This window comes from Cynoglossus semilaevis, chromosome 3 (genome assembly GCF_000523025.1).
Source record: "Cynoglossus semilaevis isolate Cse_v1.0 chromosome 3, Cse_v1.0, whole genome shotgun sequence".
Classification (NCBI taxonomy): domain Eukaryota; kingdom Metazoa; phylum Chordata; class Actinopteri; order Pleuronectiformes; family Cynoglossidae; genus Cynoglossus; species Cynoglossus semilaevis.
This window is the reverse complement of record NC_024309.1, coordinates 14,899,930-14,909,909: the sequence shown is the minus strand read 5'-3', so window position 1 is coordinate 14,909,909 and position 9,980 is coordinate 14,899,930. Positions and strand designations below refer to the sequence as shown.

At 45.3% G+C, this 9,980-nt stretch overlaps 2 protein-coding genes across 2 annotated transcripts in view; one reads left to right on the top strand and one right to left on the bottom strand.

Moving 5' to 3' along the window:
* Positions 1-460, top strand: part of hacd1 (3-hydroxyacyl-CoA dehydratase 1) — a 34,975-nt gene extending 34,515 nt beyond the window's left edge. The window contains exons 8-9 of the mRNA XM_008308255.3: positions 27-149; positions 261-460. Coding sequence (XP_008306477.1) covers positions 27-149; positions 261-343 — 206 coding nt within the window. The 3' untranslated portion in view covers positions 344-460. The remainder of the gene's footprint in view (positions 1-26; positions 150-260) is intronic.
* A 996-nt stretch (positions 461-1,456) lies between these two features.
* Positions 1,457-9,980, bottom strand: part of LOC103377443 (collectin-12) — a 27,299-nt gene continuing 18,775 nt past the window's right edge. Inside the window, exons 3-10 of the mRNA XM_008308256.3 lie at positions 9,642-9,764; positions 6,521-6,607; positions 5,386-6,429; positions 4,741-5,247; positions 4,393-4,529; positions 4,200-4,306; positions 3,619-3,764; positions 1,457-3,516 (exon numbers count right to left, since the gene is read on the bottom strand). Of these exons, the coding sequence (XP_008306478.1) occupies positions 3,497-3,516; positions 3,619-3,764; positions 4,200-4,306; positions 4,393-4,529; positions 4,741-5,247; positions 5,386-6,429; positions 6,521-6,607; positions 9,642-9,764 (2,171 nt within the window). The 3' untranslated portion in view covers positions 1,457-3,496. The remainder of the gene's footprint in view (positions 3,517-3,618; positions 3,765-4,199; positions 4,307-4,392; positions 4,530-4,740; positions 5,248-5,385; positions 6,430-6,520; positions 6,608-9,641; positions 9,765-9,980) is intronic.

Genomic DNA, 9,980 nt, shown 5'->3' with positions numbered 1-9,980 from the left:
GTGAGTCCTGGGAGAGCTGCTTACCCTTTACGCCGCTCTACCGTTAGTACGCAGCTCTGGAATGTGCTCCATGAGGCTGCCTAACAAGTACAACGTGTCATTTGACTACTACTACTGCCTCATCATCGTCATGCTGTCCTACATCCCACGTAAGGAGCATTTCACTGCAGCCGGTGTGGCTGAGAAATGAATCTCTAAACGTCGTTGGTTAAAGGAATTTTGAAGATGATTTGTAATAAATTGGTTTCGTTTTCCCTCAGTGTTTCCTCAGCTTTACTTCCACATGTTGAGACAGAGAAGGAAAGTTCTCCACGGTGAGGTCATAGTGGAGAAGGATGATTAGACGAGCACCACCTCCTGCCTTTGCCTCCACACCACACCTCCTCACCTCCATCCTCTCAGCACCAATCAGAACATGCTTTCTTCATCACACGGGACGAGAAGAGCTGCAGCGATGACAGAAGAAAAAGACACAAACCCCAGGATTCAATCAGCGTTCTCTTACAGGATCCATTTAGCGCGAAACGTCAGTTTGGAATGGTCGTGTTTACAAACCCAGTGTAGCTGGAGCTCAGCGCAGCCGAGGTCCTGAATTTACCCAGCAGCCTTAGCACATGCTGTTGCAGCTGTAAACTGCACAGGTGTAGAAGGCGAACCTGAGGCTGGCAGGGAAAAGAGAAAGGAAACTTGGAAAGAAGATGATAAAGTTGAGTTGTCACCCTCTCCTTCCTACATGATTGGCCCTTTTATTTCACTGTTTTAACGGTGTTGGCACCATCACGGTGTGGCTGTACCATAAGTCGTATATAAAAAATGGATGTGGCTGCACGACCCTAACTGTAACACTCTTCTCGTCATATATTCAGTCTGTTAACATTTTCCTTCGATGTCAGTTTTGTAAATCCCTATAAAAGAGAAACGGTGCCTGTAGGTACAGCACTATCTGTGACTGACAACTGGACGGTCCAATAGGAGCCTTGTTGTAGGCAACATTGGTTTAACAGTCCCACAAGGTGTCCACTCTATCCTGCCATGTTGCATTGTCCATTTAGAGTAAAATGGGATTTTGCTTTACGAATCTGGCGACATGTTCTGTTCAGGATGACCACAAATGAGCAATTCAGCCTCTTTGGAAGAAAGTTTTGTTGACATTCGGTATAAAGGGAGAATTGGTCTGATGACAGATCAAACCAGAGCCACATCCATTTCTTATATGAGCTCGACAACAGAAGGCTTTAAAAGAAGGAATATTAAAAATAATTATATAATACCTCAACAATAAATCTCCATTTAGACAATTTGCTGCTGCATTTGTGTATGTTTGTTTACCCAGAGATTGCATTTAAGAAGTCGTTAGGGAAAATTGATTAAAAACTGAGCAAGCTTTGAACCACTAGGGAGCGCTTTTGCTTTCTTTGTTAAAACCTCCTGTTTTAACAAAGAAAATGAGGCCGCTTAGAAAAAAAAAACTCCTGTTTTAACAAAGAAAATGAGGCCAGTTCTTCAACCGCGACGGTCCATTTGCTTCAATCTAAATTGCTCTGAATGTCGCTCAACAGTTGAGTTGCTAGTTTCAGGTCAGTTTTGTAAGTCGTGATTCCATTTAGTAGAAATTTGGAGATAAAGCACAGTGTTTTATTTTAGCTTCCAGATGAGTATGTCGTCCTTTTCTTATAAACAGTGTGATTTTTACATGATGTGATTACTTCACGTAATTTATCACTTAGAGCAAAACCAGCTCAAACTTCACATCTTGTCGTGTGTGTGAGACTCAGCTCTTGTCTTGTTTTGTGTTGCTTTGATGTTTACGATGTCACAAACATTTACAAGAGTGCGTCTTAAAGCAGTCAGTGTCTTCAAAAAAAAAAAAAAAAAATCCTGGAGTTGCTCCAGCTGGGCCTAAGATTATTGAGCACGCTCTCAGCCAGTCACTGTGTTCTTGCTTTTTAGACGACCCTAACGTCCATGTTGAGTGACCACTAGTTCAATTCCCTCTTTCCAAAGGTGCTATTGTAAGGTTTGAATCTTCCGTGCAACTGAAGGAGTGACTGTGATTGGAGTTGACCCAAAACAGGAAGAAGGAAGTGAATGGTAAAAAGTACGTGTTGGTCACGAACGACTTAGGCAACAGTCGTTTTGCTTACAGATTTGGGAATAAGAAGAAAAAAATACTGCAGAAGTTATTTTTCAAGGGGGAAAGAAACAGAAATGTGAAAATATCTTTTTTTTTGTGCTACGTCAATAAATTAAATTCTACAATACTGTGGAGCGTGCTGTGCTGAACTTCAAAAATTCAGATGATCAAAAAGTGAATTTTTCCTATGGTGTCGTTCACTAACATACAATTTCTACTGGTCCAATGAAATGTTTTTCAATGACTCAAATGTATGGGGAACGGGTGAGGAAGTGTGTGAGGGAGGGGTGGGGTCATGCACACCCATTTATAAAAAGTCCAGCATTACACCGTAATAATCTGTCACCTTTATTGAAATGCACCAATAGTAATGTTGACTGCACTGTCTTCTTGTCACCTGTAGGTGGCTTTGCTCTAATCATGTAACCCTCCATATGGACTCCAGGGACACATCAGCATGTAAACTAGCACGTCCTGACGTCCAGCCTCCTGGAAGTTCAACTCCAACGAGTGGGCCGTAACTGACGACTTCCAAACACTGATATTTAGTTGTTTTTTTTAATTTTATTTCAGAATGTTTCTTTTTCTTTCATAGTGAAAAAACAAACCTTAAAAATCAAGTGTTTTATTTTTAAACAGGAAATTCCTGAGACGGAGAGAGAAAATTGTACATTTTCTATTTATAGGTAGAATCCACAGATTTCCGTTCATATAAACATATGCGTGTCTGTAGTGAGTAAAAAAAAAGTCTCATAGTAACAAAAATATGACTATTACACAGTTCAAAAAGTGATTTTTTTTCCTGTGTTTTGTTTTTTCAAATATTTCTATATATGTAAATACATTGAAAATACTACGTTGACATTCGGGAGGTTAGATAACAGTTCCTTCAAAGATAGCACATCAGCAACATGTTTTTGTGCATCATTTTGTACCTTTTGTCACTTCACACAGTATGATGGAAGAAGTTAAGTCCACTTTAGTTCATAAAATTTCTTTTCCTACAAAACCTGCGTCATGATATATACATTCAGATATTCAGTTGCACAGAGAATACACTTTTAAAGAATTACACCAGTTACACCATACAAATATAAACCAAAAACTGACTCCCCTCTGTGGTTGCTCTGATGTATTGCACTTGCTGGTAAAGTTGGATTGGCTTCACTTGTAGGAGAAAGGCAACTCTTTTTTAACGTCTGATGATGTAATGCCACAGCTTGTTTTGTTTTGTTTTGTTTTTTCTTCACAAATTTGTCCCCTCTCTCTCTTTCTGTCCTCTCTCCATGTGCCGTCTCAGTGGTCCAGTACCACGTGGTTGAGGTCTAGCTGCTTAGTGCAAGCTTGCCTTTTCTAACATCACTACGATCCAGGTGATCCCACTGAAAATACGGAGAAAGTACATCAGTTTCACACCTTTATGGAAACTTCTGTTACAGCAAAACAGTTCATATGGAAGTAAAAAAAGAATAATAATTACATACCGGTCTCCATTTGTTTCTCACAGATGTAGCTGATCGAATCTTCACAGAAGAAATCGTTCCAAAACCCTTGATAGATGAGACCTGCGCAGTCCTCACCCTCCGCATGCATGTGACCCCAGTTGTCCGGTTGACCAGGTTTCCAGTACCTGCAGACAGACAGCAGGGGGCGATCAAACATCACATGTAGAGTTTTGGGTGAGTCAAAGAACATTGTGACGAATCAATAATAATCAGCGACATTGATTTCTCTTTGTAGCTGTAGTTTTATCTTTTAGCACAGAACTTTATTCTAATGTTTTCATTGGATGACCCTGACGGTCTGCGCCTGCAGGAGTGAAAAAGTAGTTCTGTAAAGTCAGTGCCATCCAAATGCACCACTTAGTGGAGATTTTTACAGGAATTTGAAAGTTTATTTGGTTTATTTTACGCAACTCAAAACCTGCAAATTAGTCTGAAAACGATCCGTCGGCCGTGTTCCTGTTGTTAGCCTTGGAAACAACGATGTCAGCTGGGATCAAAAATCCTTCCTACGGAGAGAACGTTTTTCCTAAGACAGAGGAGTGTGTTGATGTACTACTGACGTGAAAGTAGGTTTGGTGCCATCCAGCCACCGCCACACGTTCTCCTCCGCCCTGTCGGTTAGACCGATCCAGAAGTAACCTTTGAAGGTCTGCTTCTGCAGCCACTCCTGAAGACACACGAGAGGGAAAAAAAACACAAATTACATCCGTTGTACCTCCTGTGGTTTTTGATAAAACAGGACAGTTCCGTTACCTGTTCCTCTTCATCATTGATGATCAACAGTGACGCAGACTCCGATTGGCATTTTGACAGGGCTTCATCAAATTTGAGGTAATCCTTAGAGTAGAAGTAGCACTTGTCTCTGTAGTTCACCCATCCAGGAGGACAACCTGCAGAACCAGGACAGCATCAGGGGTCAGACTGGACTCGATTGCTCTGGATCGAAACATCATGCACCGGCACTTTTCTGTGTTTCCGCCGTTTTCATTTTTATGTTTATGTTCATAACATTAGCTCTGTAGCAAAAAGAATTAGCACTTTTCCGAGACATAAAGGCTTTTAATCAACGTGTTTCAACTCATATCTTAAGGGGAGTCATACCAGGGGCCCATAACGTAGGAACCGCTGCCTCGTCCTGCCACAACTCTGGAGTCAAGGTCACAACTGGAAGATGAACTTGAGCGCCTATGTGTCCTGGTGGCCCTGGTAGTCCAGGAGGTCCCACTGGTCCCACTGGTCCCATCAATCCCCTGGGGCCCTGCTCACCGGCTGGTCCCACTGAGCCTCTGATACCTGGTGGACCTTGTGCCCCCTGAGGACCAGGCTGTCCATCTCTTCCAGGCAAACCAGCAGTACCTGGCTCTCCTTTAGATCCAGGAGGTCCAGCCCTGCCTCCTGACCCTCGGGAACCTTTGGATCCCGGAGTACCAGGTGCACCTGGAAAACCTCTTATCCCAGGCAGACCGGGTGGGCCTGAAATACCTGGCTCACCTTTAGGTCCACTGTTACCAGGAGCACCCTTTTCTCCTCTCTCTCCTTTTTGACCAGAGGGACCAGGTTGTCCCTGCGATCCCTTGTCTCCTCTTGGCCCTCTGAGACCAGGAGGTCCTGAAACATTAAAAATACTAGTCAACCAAAATGTGACACCTGGGCATGTTAGTTTAATCCAACGCCAACTGTCTGGGTTGTAGATCCAAGGCCAATCCTTTACCAGATCTTTAAGACACCGAAACATACCAGACCTACCTTTTAAAATAGTGAAGTTGGTTATAAGTTGGGAGTGCTTGGTGTCCACCAGTTTCATCTCCTCCATGACTATTGAGAGACTGGTGACCTCCTTGTCTAGACGCCCCGACAGCTCCTCCTGTTGGGCCCTCAGACCTGCTGCGTCAGTCCTCACGTCCAACACACTGTTGTTCAGGTTCAACAAAAAGTCTGAGTGACGTCCGACCGTCTCAGAACAGGTGCGTAAATCGTTCAGGTTAAGGTTGATGGCTCCCAGTAGCTGCGTGGTAAAACTGATGTTACCGGTCACACGGTCCATGCTCTGCTCAGACTCGTCCAGTCGGACCTCCAGCCGATCAAACTTGCTGGAAGAGAAGTTGCTGAAGTCCCTCTGTCGATCGATGATCTCCCTCAAGGTTTGGTCGTGAGCCTCAGCCAGAGTGCTGGTGTTCTGGAGCTGGTTGGCCATAAAGTTCAGCTGAGATCCCACGTCCTCCAGGCTGTCGTTGTTAGCCTTGGCCAGAGCTGAGACGTTACTAGCTAAAGTTTGCAGGTTTTCCACTTTACCTCGAAGCCAGTCGGTGTCAGCGCGTGTTTGTAGTGTCGTCTGCTCAAGGTTTTGAAAGTCATTGTGTAGTTTCTGGATGATCTGGCTGGCGTCATCTACGGACCGCTGCAGACCACCAACAAGACCCCGCTGCTGAGCCTGGGTGAGGTTTAAGCCGCTGATGCTGAGAAGTGCCTGGTTCTGGAGCCTGGACTGCTGCTGCAGGTCTCTCTGCAGCCTGGCAGTGTCCTCCTGCAGAGCCTCAATAATGCCCGCGTAGGAGTGCAGGGTGGCATTTACCGAGCGGAGGGTAGCTGTGTTTGTTTCCAGAAGTCTCTGTGTGGAACCCTGGCTGCTCTGGATGTCTGAGCCGATGCTCTGCAGCTGACTGAGCTTGACTTGATCACCGCGGATGCGTTCCTCCACCGTAGACAGCTGCCTCTGGAGACTCCAGATGCTGTTCTTAAAAGTCTGGATCTCTGTGGTGGTGTTCTCTGACTTCTCTCCCGTCTGGTCATCTAAAGATGGAGATTTGAACAATAAATCTGGAACGGTTTCATCCTCCTGATGAACATATGTTTAAATCCAGACCGTATGGATGGAACTCACCTAGCTTTTTTAAATCGGTCTCAACAGCCACTATCTTGCCTCCATAGTTGGCGATACCTTCAGACACACTGTCCACTCTCTGAACCACTGTGAAAACAACAGACACAAACAGAGGAGTCAGTCGCATCATAATCTTTGTTGCCTGCAACCATGGATGTACTTCATGAATGAGATCAGAGAGAAGGTCAATGAAATTCATATATAGAAAATGTCCACTTATCCTTCAGGTATTCAATAATAACTAAAAATAATCTCTTGGATTAGCCTAGTTCCGGTGAGTTGTGGAAAAAGTGGAGTGCAAATAATCTGGAGTCACAGAGAGCAAAGGTCATCAGCCAGAAAGACAAAACAAAAGAAACAAATAAAATTCACAGACAAACAGACGAAGGCCGTCAAGGCTGGAGGTCTGTCTGGGGGACACTGATTGGGGACAGGAAGTGACTTCGGGGGTGTCTTCGATAAACAGACGGATCAAAGACTGCACAGAGGAGACAGACACGCTGCAGCAGGGAGCGCTCTTCACGCCCCCACAGGCGACACCAGAGTTCATTTCCTCTGGAATGTGTCTGGGATTCCAGGGATTCAGCCCATTTCTACTACCAGTCTCGCCAGGGGGGGACACTTCCTGAAACTGGGAACAGCCTGGGCTCGGCTGTGTGCCGTGAGACAACGTTTTAGCCACAGAGCTGTGGGTAAAACAACAGCATCAGCGACACCTTAGTTTCTACTCTCGGCTGCTCCTTCTCGGGTTGCCACCGTGGACCATCCTACTCTATCTTTCCTCTAGTGCCCTCTAGTGTTATGCCAACCATCTGTGTGGCAGAGAGATTTCATTTGGTTCCATGCTGCAAACGAACCTTTCTCTCAGAGACTTGGATTTCAGCCATTGGACATAGATTTTGTTCATTCAACAAAGTCACGTCTGCAGGACAAGTCAGGCTTCACATCAGGTCACACAGCAGGACCCCAGATATGGGCTGCAGGTTAGCTTTTTACCAGAACTAAAGCTGAGAGGAGTGACCCAGAGACCCAGCTCTAAGCTGGGTACAGAACTCTGCAGAGCCCCGGCCATCACCCTGAAGTGAAACAGCATTTTTTCTCTGTGAAACAGAACAGAAAAAAAGCATTCTTCAGCTTCAAGATGAATTAACGCTGAAATGTTTCAGGAACTTCAACACGGTTTTGACTCAACAGAAATGTTGCCAAAGTCAGGCGATGGTCCAACCATGACATTTAGTCCTGTAAAAACTTCAACAGACTTGGACCTCAGATCCTCCTTAGGTACAGCTGACATTATTCTGGAAGCTGAAACCCTCCCAGGCAGACCAGCAGGTTTGGGGGGGGTTGTATTTGTATCCACACACTCCGCTCTCCTGCGTGGTCAGAAACCTTATAGGTCCAAAAAAAGCTGTTCTGTACCCAGGAAAAAATTCTTTCCAGCCCTTGCGTGGGTGGTTCCTGAAACGGTGTCAGTTCAGTCCAGGATGTCTTGTAAAACCCCGCTTCTCCATAATGTATAAGTCAGAACTAATAAAAAATATTATGATGAAATGAGAGAGCGGTGAACTCTGAGCACGCAGATGAAACATCATGAAGTGAGAGTACAAGTGTAACGAGCTGGTGTTGGAGGAGGTGAAGGGGAAAAAAACGTCCGACTGCAACTGCTGTTTGTATGGTGATGGGATGAAACAGTTATGTTTTCAATCAGTTTAAAGTTTGTTTTTTTTTAATAATTCCATTCCTGGTCCCTTTGGTTGGTCGGAGACGACATCATCTACCAACTGAACTGGATATTTACCTCTTGGTTCTTCCAATGTCTGTGGAGAACCTTCTGGGGATTTACTGTCGGCCCAAAAATTTAACATACTACAGTAGATTTGGTCAGTTCTGGTCTGTGGTCCAGTAGATGGTGGGTCGGTTCCATTTTTTTTTTCTCACAGCGATTAACTTGTTCTTTTCCTTCACGTGGTTAATACTGTCTTAAAGAGACAGATGTATTGACAGTGAGGTGGTGTGAAAAACTAGTGTTGGTAGATGACGCCCCCTGCAGGTGAGAGGAAAAAAAGGAACACCCAACAGACTGGGTCGTGATGGAGGTAAGGTCATCTGGTCATTTTTTGGGATTTAAACCTCTGTCGTGCATCGTCATGTTGACAGAGACGAACGTCTGCGGGATGACGGACATGTCGCAGAATTCCAGCCAATTATTTTGCACTAAATCCAGAGCTCCACAGGGGGCAGTGTTGGGAGCCTGGCAGAGGTTCAGGTGTTAAGTGCACGGAGCTCTCTCTGGGTCTCACTACATAACCATCTGGAGCTGAGAGTGTGTTCAGGTTGAACTGTGGTTCCCCTGACGCAGCGCTGCTCCAGTGCCAGAAAAAAAAAAAGAAAAACCCAATTTCAGTGGGTTCTGCTGGAAGTGTGCTCCGTTCACTCTGTGCTCATCTGGGATCAATTAAGTTGGCCTGAAAACACGCAGCGAGGAACAAGCAAAGGACAGGCCAGGGTTGGGAGAGCCAGGGGACGTCGTTGTTGAAGTACTCGAGGCACCAAGATAACCCCTGAACATGTTACCTCCATTCCGTCCTCACAAATTGAAAGGGAAGAAACGGAACAGAAAGAACAGTCCCATATGGGAAAGTTTAGCAAAATTACGGCAGGATATTCCAGGGTTCAGTTCAACGAAAGACGACCTGCAAAACGGCCGAAAAGCCAACGAGGAAGTTCTGAGCCACAGAGCCTGAAGGCCTTCCACGTGTGGTGTGAGCTTTGGGGGTGTTGGTAAAATAAACGGAGACACGTTTGTGCGGTGGAGACGGAGGGGGAGTTGGGGGGGGGGCTGACTGATGAGAGTGAAATGTGAAGGCTTTGTTTATGTACGCTACAGTGGAGCACATGTTCTTCAGACTCATCTGTGCTGCTGCAGTCGGACAGAGACGAATGAGCAGTGAATGACGTTAGCGTGCTGCTACAGATGGGAATGCAGTGACAGCATTATTTTTTTTTAATCAGATCCGACTGTGGCTTTAATGCTTTGAACGTGCGTTTGTCGCTGGATTCGTTGGGTAACGTTGATAATTAAAGTTATTCAAGCCGGAGGTCGTTCTTCTGTCGCTCTCACCTTTATATCCCAGGACGGCCACAGCGATGGTGAGGAGCGTACACAGCACATACAGCAGAGCTATCGACGTCTTCAGCGCCCATTCATTCTTACACTTGGTGCACTGGGTGCCCTCCTGGATGCCTGTGTGAAAACAACACAATATTATTGGATGGGATTTTTTATTTATTTATTTATTTTTTTCTGGAGCTCTGAAACGGAAACATTTGACTCGTCCTGTACAGGAGTCAGACCCACATCTGGACAAACAGTTCTGGAGTCAACATTAAAGAGTCCAACAGCTCCCCCAGGGACCAGCTGGTAAAATGGGAAGGGGACACTCCCCCCCCCCGCCCTCTC